This window comes from Boleophthalmus pectinirostris, unplaced genomic scaffold (genome assembly GCF_026225935.1).
Source record: "Boleophthalmus pectinirostris isolate CB_2022bp ecotype Guang Dong unplaced genomic scaffold, ASM2622593v1 HiC_scaffold_18, whole genome shotgun sequence".
Classification (NCBI taxonomy): Eukaryota; Metazoa; Chordata; class Actinopteri; order Gobiiformes; family Gobiidae; genus Boleophthalmus; species Boleophthalmus pectinirostris.
The window spans coordinates 30,018,775-30,046,726 of record NW_026571133.1 but is presented as its reverse complement, the minus strand read 5'-3'; the positions used below and the strand labels follow the sequence as shown (position 1 = coordinate 30,046,726).

At 38.6% G+C, this 27,952-nt stretch overlaps 2 protein-coding genes across 2 annotated transcripts in view; both read left to right on the top strand.

Moving 5' to 3' along the window:
* kcnn2 (potassium calcium-activated channel subfamily N member 2) lies at positions 1-23,126 on the top strand. The gene is made up of 8 exons (XM_055153817.1): positions 1-771; positions 1,275-1,370; positions 14,445-14,863; positions 15,275-15,416; positions 15,757-15,867; positions 15,934-16,061; positions 20,509-20,578; positions 22,851-23,126. The coding sequence occupies exons 1-8, from the start codon at positions 1-3 to the stop codon at positions 23,124-23,126; spliced, it is 2,013 nt and encodes a 670-aa protein (XP_055009792.1).
* Positions 23,127-23,555: 429 nt separating this feature from the next.
* Positions 23,556-27,952, top strand: part of drg1 (developmentally regulated GTP binding protein 1) — an 8,272-nt gene continuing 3,875 nt past the window's right edge. The window contains exon 1 of the mRNA XM_055153184.1: positions 23,556-23,577. Within this exon, the coding sequence (XP_055009159.1) occupies positions 23,556-23,577 (22 nt within the window). The remainder of the gene's footprint in view (positions 23,578-27,952) is intronic.

The window sequence follows — 27,952 nt, the reverse complement described above, 5'->3', positions numbered from 1 at the left end:
ATGGAAACCCCATTGCAGCTGCAGAACGACTTGTTTCCAGCAGAGCGCCACTTCCAGCAGCACTGTAAGTACCAGCAGCACTACGGCAAGCCGCACGAGCACTGCACCTGCATTAGCTGCACCTGTGACGCCAGGAAAAGCCTCGTTTGTCGCGGGACATCGCCGACCACTGTTGGAACTTTACTGAGGACGCCTTCAGAGACGTCCTCGAGACAAGGCGGCCAGTACAGCGCGTGTGAGTTCACCCCTTCCAGTCATGGTAGTTCATTCAGACACCACCATCCCCAGCACCAGCACCTCCTCCAGCAGCAGCAGCAGCAGCAGCAGCAGCGGGGCAGCCTGGGCAGTAGCCACAAAGACACCAACTCCTACAATGACATCGCTATGAGCAGCTGCAGATATAACGGCGGCGTGATGCGGCCGCTGAGCAACTTGAGCTCGTCCCGTAGAAACATACACGAGTTTGATTCTGAGTCGCAGCCGCTGCAGCCCATCTCAGCTGCAGATGCGTCGGACACTCTGGGATCCAAGCCGGAGAACAATTCGAGCACTCTGATGCCATACGGAGCGGGGGACGGAGGGGGAGGCTGCGGCCACAGCAGCGGCAAATCGGGCAAAAAGAAGAACCAAAACATTGGGGAAAAGCTTGGACACAGAAGGGCCTTGTTTGAAAAAAGAAAACGACTCAGCGATTATGCTTTAATTTTTGGAATGTTTGGGATCGTAGTTATGGTAATAGAGACTGAACTCTCGTGGGGAGCCTATGGAAAGGTGCGTATCGACTCTAAGCTCCACTGTCACAGTGAATGTAGGGACTTGTCTCGGTGAGCATGTTAAATGAGAAACTTCATGCGCGAATGTCAGGAACAATGAGTCAGACAGGGTGCAGCTGCGTGCCCCACAGCTCCACACAGCCTTAGAGGCCGGGGTCCTGCATGAAGGCTCACAGTCCCAGTACAGGACCAGGGTAGAACTACTACATTACACACACCACCACACGTGCCTCGCCCTCACTGAGTGCAGAACCACTGCATGTGCGTTATTATAGGCCTACTAGCACGTGCCCTAATAGTTAATAAGAACTTAATTGGCCATCTACTACATTATAAACACACAGTTGTCTACATTGCTAGAATTTACATCTAACAAGAATAGTTATTACAACTTTATTAATGTACCATGTGTTTGTCACTGTTCTAATGCCAGGTTCTTTTAAAGGTACATTGTATTTTGTTGTTGTGGCGCTTGCTTTAGTGTTTGTTGTTCTTTTCCAGGAGTCCCTGTATTCATTAGCCCTAAAATGCCTGATAAGCCTTTCTACAATCATTCTCCTGGGGCTGATTATCATATACCACGCCAGGGAGATACAGGTAATGGTCTACACTCAACCTGTTCTTTTCATGTTTACCTGTGTGAGCTATACACATGAACACATTAGGTGGTCAGCCACTAGGCCTGTGTTAACCACTGGGGCATTATATTAGGGATGCACCAGTACCATTACTGGTATCAGGCATTGTGCTTGTCTCGCCAATGTTGATCCAATGCATTTCATAATGTTTGATATGTGAAAAACGGTTCAGTAGTTACTTAAAGAACAAATTACAGTTACATGACAGTTGGATCAGTCTTGTTATATTCTATGTGAAATGTGTTTTAAGGAAATAAATACAATTGTTCAGTATCTGCATATACATTCAGGCCAAGTATTGACTGGCCTTGGAACTGGAAAAGTCGGACTGGTGCATCTCTATTTCATAATATAGCTTTTGTTATTAATTTTTATAAATGATATAACATTGCAAAGCAAAGTTTACTTATCTACCAAAATGGAATCTAAGTAATCATAGAAGATATTAGTTGGGGCCAACACTCACATTACTGTGTCTTGTTTCAGTTATGTGCTAATATTGTGGGATTTTTGAAATAGGAAAGATTATGCAGTCTTGTTATATCCTATGTGCCTTATGTTTTAAGGAAATAAATGCAATTTTTCAGCATCTACTGATACCTTTGGCCCAAGTATTGATTAGCAGATTATAGCAGCTAAACATCTAATGCATATATTCTCTTGACCTACCAGAGGCTGCTTGTTGAGAAATATTTGATCATGCAGTTTATGTTAACAGCTAGGTATTAGCTAAAAAAATGTAACCATATTGTTGTGTGTTCTCCTACAAACCAGGCAATCAACAACAATGATCAAAAACTGTTTAGCAATGCAAGACTGTCATACAGTAGCTCATAACTCCATCTAGTGGTACAAAGTACAACATAAGAAATAGTGCCCTTGCAGTTTTGTGATTTTGGTTTAGCCTGTTTTTTTGTTTTTTTTTTTGTTTTTTGTTTTTTTTCTTCTTATAATATTTTTGAAATGGCCCTATAAAGCAGCCCCACAAATTGTAATGTCTTAGAACAGAGGGAACAGCAGGTCACTAATTATGCCATCTGTCCTCTTGGTGGAAAACTGTTTCTGTTTCTAGAAAACAAAATGCTGTTTTTGCACTGACTCTGGGAGCTCCCTTTGCCTTGTAGACATCTTGTATATAATGCAAATTTATTTGATTCTGAATGTGCATAGCTGAGATACTTTGACAGCTGCAGATATCACTTTATTGTCTTTTCAAAGTCCAATACAGCTCATTGTGTGATTTTGATAAGATTTAGTGACTACCATTGGGCTGAATATAGATTGTCCATTTCCCGTGAGATGTGCCCATACACTAGCACAGTTTTGCAACCTGGACCTGAAGCATTATTGTAGTACTTACAGTTTCTGAGCACACCTCTCTTTATTTACCCACTAATAAATTAACATCATATTGGGTTGGTATGCTGCAAGAATGGCTTCATGTATCTGTATGTCTTCATTAAATCCACTGGGCAAAGAAACACATCTCTGGTATTTTTCAGCCACTCTCAGATGCTGTCTTTAATCATACTTATGGTTCCTAGAATATATTTTTGAAAAATGTAAGAACATGTTAGACCAAAAAATGCTGAGGCAGTTGTTTAGTCAGCAGATACGTCCTTGTACATGAAACCACAGATGCTTTTAACTAATTCACTAATTTAAAGGACTTATACTAAATTCTAAAATGTTTGACAGTGAACTGTTGAAGCATTGAACCATAAAAGAAACACCCACCTTGGATAGTTATTTCCATATGATTCTCATATATCAAACAAAGTTTGGCCTTTGTATAAATTACTACTAAGTTAGGCACTGAATCCAACTTAGCAAAGTAATAAGGACAGTCTCATAAACATTAAAAGACGTACAAACAGATTCTATGTGGTGTCTTGGATCACTGACACATATAAAGCTGTTTACTTGGACAGAATATCTAAATATCAAGTATGAACCTGGCCCAAATACTGATGCCTACCATGGACAAGACATGACTGTATGGAGTTATGTGTGCTTGTTCCACTTGTGCGGCCAGCTGAGCTTACCCTTAGTCTACTATGCCTTGTGTTTCAGGTTGTATCTATTTAGGAACTACTGGTTAGCGGTTTAAGTGGCTTTTTTTCTGTCTTGGTTTATTTTTCTTTTAAAGAGGACTAGCCTCGTATTTAATTAAGTTAGTTATAAGTCAGTAAGAATCTTATTTCATCTTAATACATAATATTCCATAAGATTCCAGCTATTAGCCTTAGTGTAGCAGTGGTTCATTGGTGCACTCCGTCCCAAGAGAGGATCAGTCATTTAAACAGCCCAACAGTACGAACCTGCAGGCCTGTTCAAATATCACATTGTAAACCCTTCTTTATGAGTGATGATCGAAATACCAGCGCCATTACCATATTTCAACACAAAATAGGAGCCATTTCATTCCCCTGCAGACACTTCCAACAGCTTGGATAAATTACAGCACATAGTACAATTTTGCACAAAATCATATTTATTCTACTTTCATTCAGTCTTACTACTTTTTACCACAACCATATCCCAATCACCCAGTTTCATTCTACTTACTTATTTTTTTAGGCAGATAAATAAGACTGGTATTTGTTTGTAAAGGGTGAAAAGATTCTTTCCTGATATAGAACTATTTCCACAGCATGTTTTCAAAACTTGCAAAGAAAGCAAATTTCCATTTTGTGTTAATGGGAAGATCTATCTTAGGCTAGATTATTATTGTTCTTAATAGCGAGCAATTAGAGGTGGGTGATGATGTCAAATGTAATTTATCATTTAGTTGTATATATATATGTCATGATTTACTCATTTTCTCTTGATTGCAGCACTGTGCTCAAAGTCTTGTGCTCAAAGACCCGCCCACAACTTCTATAGGTCAGCCTCAGTGATGTTCTGGGTCAGGGACCTAATCTAACCAATAACAATTGAGTGTGATTAATTACTTTAATAAGAACATTATGACTTTAATTACCTTTTCAAGGCATTATGAAGATACTGACTGTGTACATGAATTGTGATAGAAATCAAAACTGTGATCTAACTCTAGGAAAATTGTGATATGATGAATTTGCAATTTATGACAATGAAGCTTGTAATAATTTGGTATGCCTTCAAAATCAAGTTTTCTGTTCCTGTTTGTGATGTAGTATTCTGTGCTCTATATACATGCTCACTTTGAGCCTTAGAGGTTTGGGACATAGTATGTCCTTTCTTTTGTGCATGATTCATAATGAAAAAAAAAAAAAAAGAAGAAGCTTACTTAACTCACTCTAAAACTGTTCTGCTGTTGTGATATATGTAGTAGTGGAAAGAGTATCTACAAATACTGCTGCCAAATTTGTACTTAAGTAAAAATAAAAAGTACCTGTTTAAAAATATGCTCAAAAACGTACAATTATCTGAAAAGAATCTTTTCAATTACAGTAATATGAGCATTTGCTTGTTTCTTTCCACCCCTGGATTTATGCATATTTTTGGTAAATATCACTACACACAGCTACAGTTACATTTCCCTAGTTTTACAAAACAACTATCAAAGGAGAGGGGTGCTTTTTGAACTAGTAAAAGCATTGGCCTCTTTCCTCTTGTAGAAAGTGGAATGCTAATTTGAGCTCAAATAAGCTATTGTAGACTTGTTTTTTGTTTTGTTTTTTTAACTGTGAATAGCTGCACATTCAGCCCTCAGGAAGGCTGTTGTTTGATCCAGTGACAGTCACATCAATATCCCTCAACATTTTTCAAGTCTGCTACTTTTGTCTTTACTGCCAAGATGTTTCCTTTCCTTTTGCTGACCTAGAAAACATTATTAAGACTGCTGTTGGCTTCAGAGTTGATTAAGGTAATGCACTTTTCACCACATAGCCCCCTCTTGATGGGATTTACACAGAACAGGCCAAAATGAATACAGGCATGACAAACGTTGTCACTTCACTTCACACTTCCATACTATGGCCCTTTACCCGATTTATGAAGTAATCTAGAAAGCACAAAATCTCCCATTTTAAACCAGACCTTTGTGATTTTAACCAGTTTATAGCAAACACAGCGTAACTGAATACAAGTATAGGGTGACAAGATTTTCAAAATTCAAAACTGGGACACACTCGGGTTGGGATGGTTGATGTGAATAAAATTGTGAAAAGAACACATAAAATTATCCATTCTTGACTTCTGTCTGTACAATTTTCAGTTACAGTTTTCAAAATTTTTACTTAACAAATGACAAAAGGCTACTGGGAAATATTTTGTATAAAACTGGGACAAATCAGTGGTTTTGGAGAAATCTGCTGGGACAGGGGACACAGGGCTCAAAACTGGGACTGTCCAGGGTTAATAGGGACGTCTGGTCACCCTGTACAAACAGTTCACTCACATAATACTTTTACTGGAAAACTAACTTATTGGTGACAGTGGCTCAGTTGGTAGTCAGTTGCCCATCTATGACTTGAGTCAGAATGAATGAACATCCCAGTACAACATATGTACAGAAATGTGCTCAAACAAATAAAATGGCCACCAGTCCCCAAGTTTTGTTCCGGCAACGTCTGGTTTAATCACTGATCTGACAGTACTTGGAAAGCAAAATTTCCTTAGGTGGTACTTGTTGTCAGAGTATTGGAGTCATTGTACTAAATTGTTTCATTTTATTATTCATGTACTGCAGCTCAAGTTTTTCTTAAAAATATTGTACATTTAGAAAAGGGTTAGCTTGTGTATCTTCGGTTTATTGTGAAGACATAATATATCCAAGATACACAAGATAGTTCTATTATTTTTTTATCATGGTATTTTCTGTAGCACTTCAAAACGTGTTATTGAGAGAGGCCTACGTGTGAATGGGTGATTCCTTGACGCGTTGAGTGGATTTAGAAAAGCACTGCTTAAAGCATTTACAACACATGGATGAGTTCGCCTCTTCTAGTTATTGCAGTAATCTGATAATTATATAACATTAGTATTAGTTAGAGTGACATTTAAACTATTATTTGTACAGCAGGCTGTAGGGCTGCAAAATTAATCACAATTGAATTGAAATTGCAATGTGAATGGACATAATGAGCAAATCGCAAAGGCTGCAGTTTTTCAAGTACCATAATTTTCTCCACAAACAACAAAATATGATATCTCATTCTGGATAAAAACTGCTAACCCTGCATTTTAGATCTGTATAAATGTTCTTAATCAGTTTGTATTTCTATTATACATATTATTTGCGTTTTTGTCCATTATTCTGAACAGAATCCTATTATTAAAACATATATTACAAATCTAATCACAGTGCTTGTTCAGAAAAAAAATGCAATTAGATATTTTTCTGAAATTGTCCAGTCTTAGCAGCCTGTTTCTCTTGAGTAGCTGGTAGCTTCCACAAGCATTCCATAAATGTGCATGCACAGGGATGCATTCTCACAGACAAATTAAATAGAGATTTGTCTTAGTGGTGACACTGGAGGAAGCTGGAGTTTAGCACACATTCAGAGACAATAAAAAGATAAGCATGTGACTGTGAATTCAATGGTCAAACTGAGTGAAGTAGAACACCCCTTGCTGTAGTTACTGTTCAGAAAGTAGTGTTTAGATAGCAGACTGCCTAATTAACCTGGCAATGTTTATCCAGTGTGGATGTGTTTGTGTGTGTAATGAATTATATGCTTTTAAAACCTAAATGCCCAAACCTTGTGAATGCTGCCTTTTTGTATTTTCAGTGTTTGAATTTGTGTTCCTATATCAGTATATTTAATTGTAATCCAATCATTAACACAAATATAAGTGTAAAACAAAAGCAAAACAAAAGTGGCCATACCGGCTTGTCAAAGCCTGATCTCCTCAAATCTCAGAGGCTAAGTAAGGCTGGGCCTGTAGTACTTGCACAGGAGACCAGTGGGAATTCCAGGTGCCACAATGAGGCGCCAGGGGCAAAAACTGTTGTTGTGTCCTTAGGCAAGACACTTCACTCACATTGTTTAGTATGAACCTGGAGTGTTGGTAGTCAGTGGAGCTGATGGCGCAGATTGGTAGCCTTGCTTCCATCAGTCTGCCTCAGGGCAGTTGTGGCTACTATAGTTTCTACTATAGTATAGAATGAATTGGGTGTCTTGAAAGGTGCTATATAAATGCAATGATAAATTAATAAAAAAATAATAATAATAAATGAAGAACGCACAATTTATGGGGTTCTACAATTTCATCTTCACTCAGAACATTATTGGTTTGAACTGGGGAGTGGTCATATTTGTTTGTTTCAGAGACATATCTGATAGTTGTGTTGCAGTGTGGTTTGCTGGCAATATTTGCCTATATTAATATTGAAATTTAAAATTTAAAGCCAGATCCACAAATTGAATAAAATTGTGCATGCAAAGTTTTGTGAGATGTATTTATCTAGGATATAATGCAATTTCTGAAATGATACATGGGGACACAGAGACTTAACACTTAAAAATGTATTTGCTTTCGAGATTAGGTATTCTCAAGTATGGTCACAATTATGTTAATATTACTTAATTAATGTAGATTAATATTGGAGTATTTTCTTTCAGTGACACTTGAAGACATTGCACAGTTGTAAATTATTATATATTTTATTTCTGAAAATGTATGTTTATTTTTTGTTCAAATGCACTATTATATCCCAATCAACTGAAGGTTTTCTATACTCTCTGCAAAAGCTTGTAACAGCTCTCTTCTCAAGCTGCAGTTTCCAAGTGGGAATGCGGCTCCTGTGGGGTAATAGATTATGCATGCACTTCTATGTGTACTCACAGATGCCTGTCAGATGCTGTAGCAGAAGTCACCCTGATGAAATATTTCCTTTCACTTCAGTCCTTTAAAATGATTTACTAGTCAAAGTTGCTCAAATGCGGCTTTTTGTTTCTTATGGGCATTTACAGGGTCAGGTCACCCAGCAGAAACAGAGTAGCCCAGCTGTCATTTGAATTGTTTGGGGCAACATCAGCGGATGACCTGCGGAGCAAAGCACATTAACAGGGAGGCCAAGTATGTCCTTAGATTTGTTCCAGCATCTACAATTAGGATAAACGCTCCAATCCCCTTCTGTACATACTGATGTGGCCTTGGCTGCTGAAGCGTTGTCTTTTTCTCCTTGAAATGTTACTATCCTCATTCAGTTCCAGTGACGTCTTTTGTTGTTGACAGCTGGCCAAAATCCCAAAAGGATTTTTCAGAGTTTTTAGTTGAGTTTGCTGTGTTGGCAAACAGTGACTTGTACTTCAGTGTGAGTAGAGAAAAGAGGTTCAAGTCAGCTCCACTTGTGACATTGAGGCATCATTGTCAGAGTGTGATATTAAGTGCACCAAGCACATTGTACTTAATGATATAGTTGATGCGTTGACCTTTTTCTTTGGACATAAACTTCCACAATCCCTTAGTTGTGTGTTTAGATGGCGACATGTTGTTGTATTGATGTATGTCAAAAGTGCAGTATTGATTTGACTACCATCGTAGGTGCTGTCAAAGTTTTTAGTTTTACTGCATTCTTCAATACACTAGGCATATACTATTTTAAAATTATATGATGTGTCTAAAAATCCATGGAGAACACTTTTTACTATCACTTAACTGACATTGGTGTGGTATTGTGTGATATTTACTATTGGAAACATTTTGCATTTCTTTTTATAGGATAGTTAATCTTGTATTTTGGTCTGAAACTTATAAAATTCATTAGCCAAGGGGCTTTTTTTAATGCTGCCATTGCTGTACCTTGTGATGACAGATCTGCTGAGTTCTTTAAAACTCCACTGCTTTGGGCCTGTTCTGTCTTTGATGTGTACTTGTGGTGATAAAAGAGAGCGCTGATGTTTCATGGTCACACAAAATTAAATCCTACAATCTGCAGAAAAGATAAAATAGTGTGGCTATGTGTGGTGCAGAGCAAGTGCATGGGGCAGACTTGGCAGGTGGCATGTTTGGTCAAAGATACGGCACAGTGAAATGGGTCCGTACCTGAGACTCCAGACTGGAGTCAGATAACAGCACTGGGCGGTGAGCTCACTGTTTTCACTGGACGTACAGTCTACAAGGGCCACTGCACTAAGTCTCCTAAAGACCACACTATACTGTGTCTGTCTGCACTGCACTATGGCTCTTTGGTCCTTTTGTCGGGTCACAGATTCTGAGGTTAGGTCCTGCTTGGCCTAACCTCAAGTGTGTTTTCACAATTACAGTATTTCTTTGACATATTCTTTGATGATATATCATGCTGCTTTAACTTCCAGACTTGTTCAGATTTATGAATGTGAGCAGGTTGGCAGTGACAGTGATCCTTTTAAGAAATGTATACAGACTTTTATATTCTCAAGGCTCCCTTAGCCCTGACTCTGTTCATACAGGAAAGGGAATATGCAAATGTGAGACTTAATTTCTGAGACAAAAGCAGACTGGTGAATGGTTTGCAGCTTTGGATTTACTCAGCAAAGTGGCCTCTTAGTGGCTCGCTTTGATATCATAAATAAAGCATTACATTAAAGTCTAATTGGACTGAACCTCTCAACCTAATTCACTAATGAGATTGAGCGATTTCATCCTCAGTGACAAGATATATGTTCCCATCTCTGCATTACACAGATTAAATATTGAGCTGGACTCCATTAGTTGTATTGAGCGTAGTGAAACCAGTAACCAACCCAGCCCCAGTCACAGGTGAGCTCTCGTGCCATGTGCAGATAGCCACGTCTTAATAAAATGAAACACTATTATGTGCTCCGAGGAGGCCTCTGCCCTGATGTGTAGTGAACTTACTCTCAGAGAGCGAAGGGCACACACTCTCAGTGATTACATTCTATTTTGTCCCCATCACAAAACAAAAGGCAGCATGTCAGAGGTGCTAGAGTCTTTACTGTCTTTTCTTACAACCACTCATCATTTAACTGTTCCAATGTATCATTGTTCTTCATTGTCTTGGATTAACACTGGTTAGTTACACCTACTGAGAAGCAAAATGTGTGAACTCTATAGCACAAATGATTTATTTTAAATTAAATCTAAATCTGTATCTCATCTGATCCTTTCTAAATTAGTTGTTGATTATTTCTATTATCAGTTATTCATAATTCATTGAATTAGTTTGAAGGATAAACCGGGGCCCAACAACCATCCTATGTTCATCTTCTGGATTCTGTACATGTTTACTTTAAATGCATAAATCAGATGAATGGCAGAATTATGCCAACAAACTTATGCCAATAAATTTGGCTAAATGTTTTTCATAGTCAGCTCACTCACCTGCCTGCGTAACGCAAACTGTGCTAGAGAGTTGCATCATAATGGAGTGCCTATGCTTTTTCAAAAGAACGAGCTGGTGGAATTCTGAAATATAATGTTTAGAGAAGAAAACATTTGGGGAGGCAGATCAAAAATATATTTGATATTTTTGTATTTTGTTTCATTTATACATATTTCAACAATCCTTGTGTAGGTGTAGTCCAACTCCCTCTCCAGAGCTCAAAACATTGACCCCTTCTTGTACATGTTCACTATATTATATCCATGAAGCCCCCTTGGCACACTATACACATTTTTAAAAAATGCAATTTTAGCAGATTGTGAGCGACTCATGAGTGACTCAAAAGCCTATCTGGGAGTTTGCCAAACCAGTCTATGCAGGGCAAAAAGTATAGGGTCTTGGGCCTTATAATTCTTCTAGTGATGTACCACTTCCTCAGTGTACCTCTTGTTTGAGTGCATTGGTGGGGCAAATGTTGCAGGACAGGTGCTCCTTCTTGTCTATGTAAATGTACAATGGGCATTTGGAATTTACTTTTCATCAGGGGCCACTAGTTGGTCAAGGAACAAGCAATACTATTAATATTGAAGAATAGGTTGTAAACTTGGATGAGTTCAGCAGTCGTCTACATTTAATGAGCATGTGATTGTTTAAAAGTAAAGTCTGACCACAAATCTGTATACAAAGTTGCATATTTACTTTAGATTAATTACATAGGCCTAATTAAAGAAATTTAAAAAGTACAGTACAATTAAAAGTCTAATGGTCAGGTCAATATTAAATCTAGGTCAGTCATTAATGGTTCAGGGGCATTGCACACATGTTGGTATTTAAGGACTTTTCCATATTAATAACTTTGACATAACTAGTCAAAGGGTCTCAACAGTAGCCATTATATGTGTCACCTCCATTTGTTGTGCTGCCTGTGTGGAATATGTGATGCTGGGAGTTAAAGGGCCCTTGTGTATTGTGTTTCAGGTCATCCATTACCATAATTGCTTTTAGCCACAAGTAGGCTTTCCTTATGCAACTGCCTTTAAATGTTTAATCACATTGTTTTGAGGTAACAAACTTTGTAAACGCATTTAACAGTATGGCTTGGGCAGGCTGTAAATGAAAACTGTGGCGTGGGTGTCACGTGCAAACAATAGTTCCAGGCGTTTTTCATGGTGGAATGGTGTAAATTAGTAAGCGTGGCGGACAGCAGTCACAGCTTGTGTTTCCGAGTCTACATTACACTCAGGACGTGTGTGGTTAGAGTTACACACTTGAATTGACAGATGTCTGTTTGTTAAAAGAGCTCAGTGTCGCTCATCTGATATGAACAACTGCCTCTGAAAATTGAATCCCTTTATTTTCTCTGTGTGCTCTATGGGCTTTGATTATGGCTTTTAAATACATTTGAAAGAACAGAGTTTGTCAGGGGACATGTGTTGGCAGTGTCAGTTGTCCGCTGTAATGTGGCAGCGTGCTGACAGTTGATATTTCTTGTTCTGGCTCCCAAACAAGCTGCAGTATAATGAGTCTGTGTGGGAATGCTGCTATTGTGGAGTTAGAGCTGTCAGGCTGAACTATGTGGAGCACTCGAGTATGTCCACTATCGATCCCTGCTCCCTTTGTCCTTGAATTGAACATGTTGAAAGGGGCCTCTCTCAATGGGAGAATTATTACTATTTCAGCAATTCAATTTTATGTAACATATCACTGTTAAATTTACAATCTAGGGCACTGATCCCATTAGCCCTTTCAGAACAGCCCACATTTTTATTTCTGTTCGAAGAATTACCAAATTAAACTGAATGGAGCTAGCTGGCAGGCAGCCGAGTTATAATGTTAACCCTGACACTGTATGACTATTTTACTCTCCTCTGAAAACTGCAGTTTTGACTTATAAATGAACATTTTATATTTCATACTTACACAGCTAAAATCATAAAGAGCTTTTAAGCCTTTTATTCATAGCTAAACACAGACACACTTATGGGGAATAGAGAAGCACTCAGCGAAATCCTCCTGCTTAAAGATAAGCTAAGGATGGCTTGACCTGTGAAAACTCGTTGCGAAAAATGCTAAGCACAAACCCTGTATAAGTATGAAGGTATTTAGATCTACTGCTGTAATTCAAGCACATTAAGGCTGCCTCGGCAGAATGTAATCATGTGCGTTTTTCTCTCACTGCTCAGAAAGGCTTTCAGAGAGAAAAAAACAAGCCGATAGGAAACCTCTGCTGTATTTGCTGACAACATTTTCTGAAATATCTACTGGCGGTTGTGATGCCGCATGCACAGTGCAGGACCTTGGGGTGATTGAGTGGAAAGAGCTGGTGTGGAGGAAGAGCAGTAAGGCATGTCAGCGAGAGCAGCGCTTTGACAAATGCAGGAGTGTCTAATACAGTTTGATGGTGTTTAATCTGCAGCACACACCAATATCTGAGCTCTGAGATGGAGATTGTGTGTACAAGTGGGAAGGTGGCGTGTGGTCTCCTGCAGGAGGTGTGGTCGAGTTGTCAGAGTGTCCTGACTGGAGATAAGTGCACAGAGGATTGATGTGATGAAGAGGGGCCCCTGTGTGACATTGGAGGTGTGTGACTGATGAGGGGCACACTGATCCGCCCACATGGAGCTCCCCTGTGAACGCCAAACACCTTCTGGACAGAGCACCAGGCCAGCACAAGCCACGCTAATGTGGAGCCACAGCTGTTCTCATCAGCTGCAGTCCAGTGTCACTGCACTGAACAACACTTACAGAGGACCACTTATACACACACACACACCACACGCACACACCTCCACACGCACACACACACACATACACTCTACCACTATGGTGTGTCTTATGTGTGTCCTATTCTTTGTTACTACATTGCCATTTGGTATTAGAAACAGAGTAGGATTTTTACACAAACAAAATTTTGCAGGCAACAAAGTCAAAAGGAAATTATTTTCTTTTTGCAGCAGAAGATCGCAGACACTTAATTCAAGAGCTTCAAGAGCAATCCTGGAAAAGTGAAGAAGTCCTTTTCTGTGGTGCCCTAAATTAAAGAAAAATTATGGGCTCTGACCATCTAAAGGGCCTATACATTTTTTGTTTTCATTTTTACAATCAAATGGAATTCTTAAAAAAGTCCACTCTCTGTTGTAAAGAACATTTCTTTCTGTTTTATAGTCTACTGCTATGGTCCTTTTATTTACCATTACTCAAATGAAATCAATACAATTATTACAGTCACTGTATTTATATAATAAAAAAAAAAGTAATTTGCAGTACCTGGTTTGTGAAAAATTCTTGCCAAGAGAAACATAACCTGGGGCCTTTAATAAAAGAGTTTAATGATTTCTTGTAGTTTTTTTGTCAGCCTTGATGGAAATGCTAGCCAGCTCCCTGTTAGTCTTAAAGGTCCTATATTACACAGAATTGACTCTTTTGAGCTTTTAGCCAAGTTATGATGTTGTTACCTTTTGTTTTGTTTCATTCACACATGTTTGAGTAACCCTTTATTAGTCTGTCTACATCTCCAAAGTTAAAAATGCTTTGTTCCCAAGTTAACAGCTACCCTTTACCTTTAGTTCAGTAGAGATTGGCAAATGCAGGGTTGAATGATACATACACTAGTCACTGGAGTTTAAAAATACAGTGGAGCACTTCTTATATTACTTCTTGAACTATGCAGGGTTTGTGTGTTAAACATATGAGAGTTACACAAAAAACAACTCCAATTATGTTGGTGATCATAAAATGACAGAATATGGACCCTGTAAGGTGCTCTTTGTTTTGCAGTTATTCATGGTGGACAATGCAGCAGATGACTGGAGGATAGCCATGACCTATGAGCGCATCTTCTTCATCTGCTTGGAGATCCTGGTGTGCGCCATCCACCCCATCCCAGGGAACTACACCTTCACTTGGACTGCACGCCTGGCATACTCCTATGTGCCATCCAAGACTGACGCAGATGTGGACATTATCTTATCCATCCCCATGTTCCTCCGCCTGTACCTCATCGCCCGTGTTATGTTGTTGCACAGTAAGCTCTTCACGGACGCCTCTTCACGAAGCATCGGTGCCCTCAACAAGATCAACTTTAACACACGCTTTGTGATGAAAACTCTCATGACCATTTGCCCCGGGACGGTGCTGCTAGTCTTCACCATCTCGCTGTGGATCATTGCCGCATGGACGGTCCGAGCCTGCGAGAGGTGCTGAATAGCTTTCTCATGCTATGAAATCAAACATGTATGATGCATAAAAAAAAAGTCATACAGTCAAGTGGGATTGTGTATAACACTCAACAGAGAGACAACAGTATTAGTCATATAATATCCTGTGTAAAGAGCACATTTATACTGAAAAAATACATGAATGTTTATTGATTTTGAAAATTCAACTTTAAGACCACTGTCAAGGCTTAGGTGCTGTTTGATGATGATAAAGGTATGGTGATTATTGTAGAATCATTTTACTAATATATATATGTATGAATTCTTATCTAATCTTTCACACAATTCTATTTTGCATCAAAATTACAGAAGACCCTGATGCCTAAGCAGTAGAAGATACATTTCTGTACATGGAGCTGGAGGATCTATTTCATTTATTATTTATTGCAGGTATCATGACAACCAGGACATAACCAGCAACTTTCTAGGAGCCATGTGGTTGATCTCAATCACATTTCTTACTATTGGATATGGAGACATGGTCCCAAACACTTACTGTGGGAAAGGAGTCTGCCTTATAACAGGCATTATGGTGAGAGCTATCATATTTATTTACCCCAGAGTACACATATGGCTTATAGTACCTAATTATTCCTTATGAATCCATACTAGCACAAATAATTAGTAAAAGCAAGAGCAAAAAGAGTAAAAAGGGAGATGCAATCCACCACAAAGAGGACACATGCTGTACATACAGTCCAGCATGTTAATCTCAAGACTGCATTACACAACAACACAAATTGCCCTGAAGCATGATAATAATACATTATGACATGATACTAAAACTGAATCAAACAAACAAAAAAAACTAACAAAAAAGCACCTTTATAATGTCTTTCAACCTTATAAAAGTGTATGTCTGTCTTTTTCAGGGGGCTGGCTGCACTGCTCTTGTGGTGGCTGTTGTGGCAAAAAAACTGGAACTAACCAAAGCTGAAAAACATGTCCACAATTTTATGATGGACACCCAGCTAACAAAAAGAGTAAGTCACTTAATTTTAGGTAATTATTTTGTATATTGAATGACTAATATGCTTTTGGTTCTTCAGGTGAAAAACACAGCTGCGAATGTTCTCAGGGAGACGTGGCTCATCTACAAAAACACCAAACTAGTGAGAAAGATGGACCATGCCAAAGTCAGGAAGCACCAGAGGAAGTTTCTCCAAGCCATTCACCAGTAGGTACCACACAGGCATAACTGATCAGCTCTATCAGTGGTGCTTTGTTCTAACCTAAGCTGAAATCTGAATTGTTTGACACCTGTAGCAACAGTATGCAATAGTGGTGACATTTTGTTTTTTCTAATCTAATCTTGCTTTGGTGAACTGCGCTCCTCTGTGCACCTTTAGCTGGTGTCAGGCTGGCCCACAAGCTCACACATGTTGCTTTGTCCTCTGCTCGTGGCTGTTTGGACATTTACCTGTCAGCTAGTCTTTCAGTGGCTCCCAGAGGAACCTCAAAGTGCTATCTAACTGCTAAACAATATTGATTGTAGCTTCACCTCCCTCTTTTTTTTTTATACCCTATAGTGCCTGCATGCCCACAAACCATGCAGTACCCACAGTCCGTTACAACAAGATAAAGGGTTACTAAACGAATAATTCCTGAATGTGTAATTCATAACTTCATAGGCTCTGTAAGTGTCCTCTGTTGGTAGGTGTATTTGCTTTGAAGTTTATGTTTTTGGTTCTCTGTGCTCGTGTGCTCTCTCGTGTCTATCGTTTGTTTAAGGTGCACACTTTGAAGCGTAGGATGTTCAATTGTGCCTGCATGCTCAATGCAACTCACATACATACAAGTTGTATTTGTAGACTTAAAACTTTAAAACGTAAAATAGGGAAATAGGATATTTTTCAGTTGCAAAGGCATTATGTCTCATGTCACCCTTAGACTGTGGGACAGTCTAATCATGGAAACCCCTCTGAGCTGAAGCTGTATATTCTTGTAGTAAAAGTCATTTCTGGCCCAGTGTGTGAGGACGTTTACTCAGCATGATATCCTCCTTCTGTGGTGGCTTTATCTTCAAACTCAGCATTTGTTTGTGGGTGGTGTGATTGTGCACCTTATCGCAGAGAACTTAAGTGTGGCCAGCAGCTATCTCTATGCAGGCTATGATGTTCAAGCTGCTTATATTAAGGCTAAAGTTGCCCTTGACCTCAGTAAGGAGATAGACAGCACAAAACTGTAACTTAACTTAACTTAACCAACAGGGGAATATGAACATTACTCAAGTTTAAATATACAGACATGGGCTGGTAGCAGTTGTTGTTGTTGTGTACAAGGCTCTAGACTGATGTTAAGAAGGTTAGTGCATTTTTTTATAATCAGCTCTGGCAGGAGGGAGTAGGAAAGGCAGAGTAGTTCTGAGATAACATTATTTCTAGAGCCACTGTAGGGATGAGGGCTACAACAGCCACACATCATGTCAGGCATTCACCACCTAAGTGTGTTTTTACAATGTTGCAATATCTCATTTGTCTACTTCATGTTTCCTTTTTTCCTGTTTGTGTCAACACAATGCGATAGAGCGCGGAAGTAAGTCTACCCCTCATCTGTAGATACAGACTTGTTGTGTGCATGCCTAAATGAGAGCTTGAACCCAATAATGTGACTAAACTTTACACTCCCTCATTTGATAAGTGAAATTCATGTCACCAAGAATATAAAAATAGAATCACAACCTTACAATGATATATTTCCTTTAGCAAACAAGCTTTAAATTATTAGTTTTCTTTCTGCAAAGCATGTCATTTGAATTATGTGCACTTTAATCTGACATTTGCTGGTTTATGCCTCTCTCCACACTTTAAATGTCACCAAACATTGTTTTATTTTCTTCTACTGACTGCACCCTATGTAAACACGTTACACCCACCTCAAGTGAATTTCAATTATCATTGATGGAGGGTTCCGGTCTTCCCATTTCTGCATGGATGTGATGAGAATATCAACTTTAATCAGGAAGACACTGATTAAACTTTAGCCGACTGTGCTTTCACATACCGAAAGATGACAACTCGAGCAGCAAACTATCTCATTCACTCTATCCCCTCTAGTCATGTTGTAGCACTTAGCAGTCACGCTTTTGTGCTAATTAGGCTCAGGGTCATCTTTTCGGCATGTGGAACCATTGTTTCGCCTGGTACTACATTTGCAGCCACATTTCCTTCATTTCCCTCTTGGATGACTTCGTAGCAATGATTTGGAGTTATCATGGCATTAACAGCATAATACCCAGCTGTCATACTTCTGTGCGTTAAGAGGAATTATCAGATAAGTTATAAGTTGAAAAGTCCAAAAAGGTTGTCTGGGTGGGGCATTTCATATCTAGGGAGATTATGTTCTGAGGCATTAAATGTAGCTGTGGCATTTTAACAACAAACATATTTTTTACAGCCACACATGCTGTCAATTCAACATTCAACAAAAAATTTATTCAACATAACAATCTGAGCTTGAGAATATAGAAATGATTCTGTATCGATGCATGACATGCCATTCTAATAGGCAACTCTTGGTAATGAATAAGTAATATTTAAATATTGATTCTATGCTAAACAAGCATAAATCTCTGTTATAATATATATTTAATTCATGTAAGGCTGTTTTAAATAAAAAACTTTTTTTTGTAAAAACTGTCTTTGTACTATAAACAGTCTGAAATTGCTGCTAAAAGTTGATGTTCAGTTTTTCACTATCGTGATTGCTGTCTACTCCATAAACAAGGGTGACGTGTGCACCATAGGGGGGCAGTGTATCTCTGTTAGCTGAGGGATGTGTAAAGTTGTTTCAGTGGCCAAGCAATGTAAGGTTAAAATGAATCCTCACCACCATGTTAGCAGTGGTTTCTACAGTGAGATGAAGTCAGGAGCATGACAAAATGTAGCACTGCAATAACTGAGATTGCCTGAACAGATTTACTGGGGATCTAATGAAAAGCTTAGCGTAGCTGTTTCCCCTGATGAATAACAAGCAGAAAGAGAGTGCCCTGTTGGAAACGAGTAGTGCCTCTGATGAGTGATTGACTGAGTCAAGGCAATAGGATGCATTGGATATTCAGGCCAGGTCCATAGGCTTCCTCAGAGTGACCTCATGTTGCCCCCTGCAGCTACTGGTCATCCAACTGTGAAACACATTAATCTAACAGGACTTACATCAACTGCTGTCATTTAACATTGATTATTTACTATTTCATTCTTTAAGATTCCTGTAATTTACTTTTTGATTGATTGATGGCTCTATTGTATCTATTGAATAGGTGGTTCTTGAGTCATCCCTTTATTCCACATATTCAGGAAGCATAAAAACAATGCTGCATTGCATAAAATTGGTTGCATCATGACTAATTAGCAGATCTCTAATAACCTCTTTAAATCCTCTTTTGACCTTCACTGATGTTTGTATTTAATTCACAGAGCACAGTTGGTCTTTGTAAGATATACAGGGTATGTACTCTAAATCTGTGATGCTAACTGACTTAATACCACAAGCCAGTCCTACTTATTGTGCTCAAAATAATTTAGCCCACGTGGGCACAAACTTTAAGAAAAAATAGTGCTTAATATTGTAGACCACATGTGGTCCACACACTGTACAATACTGTACCATTGTTCTTTTCAAGCCTTAAAAGAAGAAGGAAACAGATTTTGGAAGTCTAATTAAACAGAAAATGTGACTTATTAAGGCTGTTTTTTTTCACTTCCTTGCGTTTTTTCTTAAGTTAAAAAAGTGGGCTCCCATTTTTATATATATATATATATATATATATATATATATATATATATATATATATATATATATATATATATATATATATATATATATATATATATATATATATATATATATATATATATATATATATATCAGAAAACATTCTCCAAATTGTCTGAGCTGGGACAGCGCAAAGAAGGGCTGGGCAACTTGGCAAAAAAGTGATATTACAAACTAATGAAAATGGCTTTGTTTCCTCAACAACCAAACAAGACAATAAATTATTACAATTTAACACAACAAAAGATTAAATCATGTTTTTACTGATAGAGAATTTGTTGTGGACCTCTCGATTAAAAAGACTCAAGCATATAATTGATGATTAGAAATGACTGCATCTTGATAGGCTTGCATATTGTGGTTAAGCTACAGCGGCAACTGTTTAACATTTTTACACTAGGCTTTAACATTATAGTTCCTTGCGTGCATAAAGTAAGAAGTAACATCTGTGGCTTGAACTGCAACTTAATAATTTATGAGCTGTAAACAATAACCTGGAGTATGCAGAAGGACAGCCCAGGCAATAGTAAACAACGGCCATCTTTCTTTTATATCCTTTACACTTTGCCTGTTAAAATTCTCTCATTTATCTGAAGCCCCTTTGTAGATTTTGTAACAAATGACATGAGTTGCTCCTGGAACAGTTCATTCTTCTTAGTGGCAGCTCTCCTCTGTAATCTCCTGTCACTTGCATGCAGCTGAACCAAACAGACTGACCCTGCGACCACTGCATTAACAACACATTCAATGCATGTCCTAGGAGTGCTCTGCGTGTATGCCGCTTGTGTGCACAACTTCAATCACCAACTGATAGCGATGATTTATTGGGTTCTGAATGGTCTTTTGTTCAGATTGAGAAGTGTTAAAATGGAGCAACGCAAGCTGAATGACCAGGCAAACTCACTAGTGGATCTTGCAAAGGTAAGCTGGACTAACAGCTCACTGCTTCATTGTACCATGGGGCACTTTCTTCTGTGTGACTCAACTGCTTGCATGCTGCTTCCCTGTGTTCTCTAATATGATCAAAGTCTACAGGTGTCAAATAAACAGACAGGCTTTCTGTGTGCTGATGACTTAAAACCTTGTGATAATGCAACTTGTCATGGCATTGTCATGCTTCAGGACAAAAGTGATAACTTGTATACATGCACAAATCCAATAGTAATTTTCACTTTGTGTATTCTCAGATGTGTGTCTCCAGATGCTCTAAACACAAGTTGACAAACCTTAGGGAAAGACCAGGCGCTGTGCCAGCCTGACACAGCAGAAAGAGTAACCTGGGAAGGGAGACACAGTGATCTGATGATTCAGCCAGAGGCACACGCAGCAGTGGAGAGAGTGGTAGTGCGCTTCTACATTCAGCTCCTCTCCTTGAAAGCAATTCAGGCCAGTATGTCATGGCATTAGTTAATATGTAGTTAATACTAATTGTAATTGTCTTGATCTGGACAACAGCATTCAATCTAGGATGGTTAGGATAGTAGGATAGTGTGATAGTGTGGTGATGTGAAGCGAATATATTGTAGTTATATGATCTTATTACCAGAAGAGGGCAGTATTGTTTCTCACTCTTGCAGCAGATAATGGCCCTAAATAGAGCAGCCTGCATGTTGGCAAGTGTATTACTGCTGCAGTGCTTTGAGAATGTGCTCAGATCACTGTGTGTCACCATGACCAGTAACATTAACACAGGTGTTTGACACAAAAGGTGCTGACAACAGTAGCATTTCTTCCACAGTGCTTCTCCATGGCTGCAGTCCTGGTTAAATTATTCATATCCAAATTGCACAATTGCACCTTTAAGCTATTCTCCTTTCACTTCTTTTCTTCTTCCTCCACTCTAATATGTTTACAGTTCATCATGAAAGGAAAAATGCCTTTTCTCAATATCCAATCACTTTTTTATGCAGTGGAAGTGTATGTTAATACTAGTATAACTTTTACACAGTTAAGTTGTTATTCACATTAGTATAGGTCCATCACATATTTATCCTACGGAAGTATTTCTAATTTCAGTTAAAATGTCACCCTAACAGACACTAATACAGGTTGTGGATTTATGTAAGGCTATTATAAAGGGCTTTCCATTAACACAAACTATATAGCCACTTTGTAGGCCTCCTGGTTGATGTTATGCAATGTAAAAAACATTATTTTGTACAAAAAGACCAATGGTTTTCAAAAGTGTCCAAAGACAATACTTTTCCAAACTGTGATCATTTAATATACATCAAATGAGGATGCAGTGCCCCATTTTGCACTTGGGTAAACCTGGACCTGCCTTGAACCTGCTTATAGTATTATGATGTAGAGTACATTTCATGTTTATTATTTGTATGTTTACACACCCCATGCATTCCCTGTTCAAAGCAGTTGCTCTAATAGAGTATAATATGGTGTCAGACAGAGATACAGGGAGTGTAGCAATTGGATGTTGTGCCTCTTTAGCCCAGGCCGATTCATATAAACAGCGCTTCTCATCTCCCCGCCTCACTTCAGACCAGGACAAGGTAAGTGATGGATGGCTGTGCCTCCTGGCTGCCAGGGATTATTAGTCATGAGCTGAATAATACTGCACAAACCTCCCTCCGGCAGCATCACTCGCACCCCTTCATCCCAGTGTGACATGGGCATGGGCATGGGGTTGACTGGGTTTCAAGACTGAGTGTGTGAAATTACAAATCAGCAGCTAAGGTAGTTTTTGGGGAGTAGGAGAACATAGAAAAGTGACACACAAACTCAGCAACTCCTGCTTGTATCGTCAAGGTTGTGAACGCATCTAAACTGATAGACACAATACAAAGACAAATTCCTACGCTGTTTGGGGTCAGTCTCTCAGTTATTTTTGTAGAAATGTACTAATTTTTGAGGTTGAATGTCAAACATGTCATAATCTGTCATCATAATGTTTTCTCATATCTTTTTTAAAAAATTGTTCTTGTTACTGGTTCATCTTCTTAATGATAAGTTTCGGAAAACCTGAGCCCCAGCTGCCTGTGTCAAAGCAAAAATCGTGACAGAAGAGCACATTATTTGCATTCTTGCTACTATTACTGAACAAAAAAAAAATCCTGTGCATTTCTCTGTTTGTAATAAACCTTACGATACTGAAAGTGTATTTACATCATAGTGTACTAGGTTCAATGCAATACCTTGTATTTGTGAGTAATGTTGTGCCTGTGCCCTGTTGCAGACTCAGAACATCATGTATGACATGATTTCGGACTTGAATGAGCGAGGAGAGGACATGGACAAGAGGATTGGATTGTTGGAGACTAAGCTGGAGACTCTTCTGAGTAACCTGCAGGCCCTACCTACACTCATCAGCCAGGTGATCAGCCAGCAGCACAGAGACTTTCTGGAGGTGCAGATGCAGCCGTACGACAAACACAGCCCTGAGCGCTCACAGTCTGTGTCTCGGCGGCGCTCCTCCTCCACAGCACCACCCACATCCTCCGAGAGCAGCTAGAGTCCAAGGGTCTTCCGCTCCAGAGTTTTGCCATCATATGGCCAAGTTGCATTTATTGTAAAGCCGTATGGTTTCAATAAGTATTATCCAAATTCTGATGACAGAATCCAAGATACTGCTACAATATGTTTCAACAGATAACTCCATGCTGTTATTTGTTTTTATTACCTCAAAATTCTTAATATCCTTGCTCTGGTGACATGACCACAAAAGCGCTTCCCTGAGTTACAACTCCTATCGATGGGGCTGTGAGAAGAACTCTACCCACTTCTATGCAGCGGTAGCCAGTTTTAAGTGGCAAGGTTACCACGTGTGAATCTATTGCACTAAACTAGTGCTTCTCACAGACATTTGTGCTTCCACTGGCTTGATTCAGTTGCAGTGTTCCTATGAAGAAATGGAAAAACCTAAAGTTTGGAGTCAGGCGGCATGACAGATTTTGAGGTCAGATGTTGGACTGAAGTGACAGCAGTTTAAGGCAGTCTTTTCACACTGTCACTCACATTAAACTGAGGAAAAGTATATATCTTTTAGATTAGGAACAGCATCAAATAAAGGAGTTTTCTGTTACAGAGTGCCCTGAAGAATGACTGTTTTTGGGGGCAATACTGCAAATAAATTAATCCTTTAGTCAAGATGAATGCATCGAAATCTGTACTTGCACTTACTTTTTAATCAATGCACTTCAATGCTGACTGATATAAATGTGTTGCTCATTAAAAGAAGATTTGAAAATATTGTCATTGTTATTGTTGATGAAATATTTAGTTTTTTTATATTTATATAATTTATATTATAATTTATATTCTGTTTTTGTTTTTTTATGCATTATAGAGCTATAGAAGGTCTTTGGTTTATAAATGTATATGTTTAATATAGCGGCCTACTTGTTGAATGTTAGCAGGCACAACATTTAACTGTGCTTCAATTGGCCTGCTTTAAATTAAATCCGTGTCCTTCATTTTGCAGTTAGGGCTGTTTTACATTTTGACTACAGCCTTTGCGTTATCACGCCCTCTTGAGGCCAATTTATTTATTACGGTTAAAAAATTATAGCATTTTCTATTTCATTTGATATTTGCGTAACAAAAATGAAGAAATAGGCTAGGTGACAAACAGATAAAGAATGTAGCCTCTTATATTTCAATGAGGCAAAATATATTTTGAAATGGCCCCAAATAATTTGGTGATCAGCCAACAGCACAGGCTATAGGCCTAAACATACAAGTGTTAACACTGTAAAATAAAAAAAATTAAAAATTAAAAGTTTTCCAAGTAGGATTAAATCTACTTGTGCCAAGTTCTATAAATCTTAACAAAAACATTGACTAGATATCTCACCATTACAATTTTATTTTAAATGGATTACACGGCGCTATTTTCCTGTTTTCGCGTTTTGGGCTATACTCCCCTCCCCCGCCTTTTTTTTTTTTTTTCCCGGTAATTCCACTCATTGCCGGAAACTAAACCAGGTCTAAACCAGATCTAAACCAGGACTAAAACCAGGTCTAAAACCAGGTCTAAACCAGGACTAAAACCAGGTCTAAAACCAGGTCTAAAACCAGGTCTAAAACAGGACTAAAACAGGACTAAAACAGGTCTAAACTACACCTAAACCAGGTCTAAACCAGGTCTAAAACCAGGTCTAAACCAAAACTAAAACAGGACTAAACCAGGTCTAAACTAGATTTAAACCAGGTCTAAACCAGGTCTAAAACCAGGTCTAAACCAGGACTAAAACAGGACTAAACCAGGACTAACTAAAACAGGTCTAAACCAGGTCTAAACTAGATCTAAACCAGCACTAAAACAGGACTAATAAACAGGTCTAAACCAGGACTAAACCAGGACTAAAACTAAAACTAAACCAGGTCTAAACCAGGTCTAAACTAAAACGGACTAAACCAGGTCTAAACTAGATCTAAACTAGGTCTAAACCAGGTAAAACAGGACTAAACCAGGACTAAAACAGGACTAAACCAGGTCTAAACTAAACCGATAAAACTAAACCAGGACTAAAACCAGGTCTAAACCCAGGTAAAACTAAACTAAACTAAAAACAGGTCTAAACTAAAAAAAAACCAGGTCTAAAACCAGATCTAAACGTCTAAAAACCAGGTCTAAAACAGGACTAAAACAGGACTAAACAGGACTAATACAGGACTAAAACAGGACTAAAACAGGTCTAAAACTAAACACCTAAACCAGGTCTAAACCAGGACTCTAAACCAAACCAGGTCTAAAACAGGTCTAAACCAGGTCTAAACTAAAACAGGACTAAACTAGGTCTACAGGTCTAAAACTAGATTTAAACCAGGTCTAAACTACAGGTCTAAAACCAGGTCTAAACCAGGACTAAAACAGGACTAAAACAGGACTAAAACAGGTCTAAACCAGGTCTAAACTAGGATCTAAACCAGCACTAAAACAGGACTAAACCAGGACTAAAACAGGTCTAAACCAGGTCTAAAACCGGGTCTAAACAAACCAGGACTAAAACCAGGTCTAAACAGGTCTAAACCAGGTCCAGGTAAACTAGATCTAAACCAAGGACTAAAACAGGCAAAACCAGGACTAAAACAGGACTAAACCAGGTCTAAACTAAACTAAACCAGGATTAAACTAAAAACAGGACTAAACCAGGTAAAACTAAACTAACAGGTAAACAGGACTAAACCAGGACTAAAAACCAGGACTAAACCAGGTCTAAACAGGACTAAAACAGGACTAAACCAGAACTAAAACAGGGATAAACTAAAAACTAAAACAGGACTAAAACCAGGTCTAAAACTAGGTCTAAACCAGGACTAAAACAGGACCTAAACTAGGACTAGGAAAACAGGACTAAACCAGGTACTAAACTAGGTCTAAACCAGGACTAAAACAGGACTAAACTAAACTAGGACTAAAACCAGGTCTAAACTAGATCTAAACCAGGACTAAACTAGACTAAAACAGTAAAACTATTAAACAAGGTCTAAAACCAGGTCTAAACCAAGTCTAAAACCAGGACCAGGACCAAACCAGGACTAAAACAGGACTAAACCAGGACTAATACAGGACTAAAACAGGACTAAACCAGGGCTAAACTAGCTCTAAAACAGGACTAAAGCAGGACTAAACCAGGACTAAAACAGGTCTAAACTAGATCTAAACCAGGTCTAAACCAGGACTAAACCAGGTCTAAACTAGACTAAACAGGACTAAACAGGACTAAAACAGGTCTAAACCAGGTCTAAACTAGATATAAACCAGGTCTAAACCAGGACTAAACCAGGACTAAACTAGATCTAAACCAGGACTAAACAGGACTAAACCAGGACTAAAACAGGACTAAACCAGGTCTAAACTAAACCAGGATTAAACTAAACCAGGACTAAACTAAAACAGGTCTAAACAGGATAAAACTAAACCAGGTCTAAACTAAAACAGGACTAAAACCAGGACTAAAAACAGGTCTAAACTCTAAACTAGGTCTAAACCAGGTCTAAAACCAGGTAAAACCAGGACTAAAACTAGGTCTAAACAGGTAAAACTAAACTAGATCTAAACCAGGTCTAAACCAGGTCTAAACTAGGGTCTAAACCAGGACTAAACAGGACTAAAACTAGGTCTAAACCAGGTCTAAACCAGGTAAACCAGATCTAAACCAGCTAAACTAAAAACAGGACTAAACCAGGAAAACTAAAAACAGGACTAAACCAGGTCTAAAAGCTAACCAGGGTCTAAACCAGGACTAAAACCAGGTCTAAACCAGGGACTAAACTAAACCAGGACTAGATCTAAACCAAGACTAAACCAGGACTAAAACAGGACTAAACAGGACAGGTCTAAACTAGATCTAAACTAAACAGGACTAAAACAGGACTAAACCTAGGTCTAAACCAGGTCTAAACTAGAATCTAAACCAGGACTAAAACTAAAACAGGACTAAAACTCTAAACCAGGACTAAACCAGGTCTAAACCAGGACTAAAACAGGACTAAACCAGAACTAAAACAGGTCTAAAACCAGGACTAAACAGGACTAAAACTAAACTAGGACTAAAACTAGGTCTAAACCAGGACTAAAACAGGACTAAACTAGGTTAAACAGGTCTAACTAAACAGGACTAAACCAGGTCTAAACTAGCTAAACCAGGACTAAAACAGGTCTAACCAGGACTAAAACTAAAACTAAAACAGGACTAAACTAGATCTAAACCAGGGTCTAAACCAGGGTCTAAAAGGACAAACCAGGACTAAATCTAAACAGGACTAAAACAGGTCTAAACCAGGTCTAAACCAAAACAGGACTAAACCAGGACTAAAACAGGACTAAACTAAACCAGGACTAAAACAGGACTAAAACCAGGACTAAACCAGGGTCTAAACTAGCTCTAAAACAGGACTAAAAGGACTAAACCAGGTCTAAACCAGGTCTAAAACAGGACTAAACAGGTAAAACTAGATCTAAACCAGGTCTAAACTAAAACCAAACCAGGACTAAAAACAGGAAGGTCTAAACTAGACTAAAACAGGTCTAAAACTAAAACACTAAACCAGGGACTAAAACAGGTCTAAACCAGGTCTAAACTAGATATAAACCAGGGTCTAAACCAGGACTAAACCAGGACTAAACTAAAACAGGGAAACTAAACCAGGACTATAAACCAGGACTAAAACCAGGTCTAAACTAGATCTAAACCAGAAACTAAACAGGAACTAAACCAGGACTGAAACAGGACTAAACCAGGTCTAAACTAGGTCTAAACCAGGACTAAAACAGGACTAAAACAGGACTAAACTAAACCAGGTCTATAAACTAAACCAGGTCTAAACAGGTCT

Bases quoted from the DNA above. Each gene is read 5' to 3' on its own strand.
- kcnn2 (XM_055153817.1), top strand. From the start codon at position 1: ATGGAAACCCCATTGCAGCTGCAGAACGACTTGTTTCCAGCAGAGCGC. The intron at 1,371-14,444 runs GTAATGGTCTAC...TTTGTTTTGCAG, and splicing joins ACCACGCCAGGGAGATACAG to TTATTCATGGTGGACAATGC. The intron at 15,868-15,933 runs GTAAGTCACTTA...TTGGTTCTTCAG, and splicing joins ACACCCAGCTAACAAAAAGA to GTGAAAAACACAGCTGCGAA.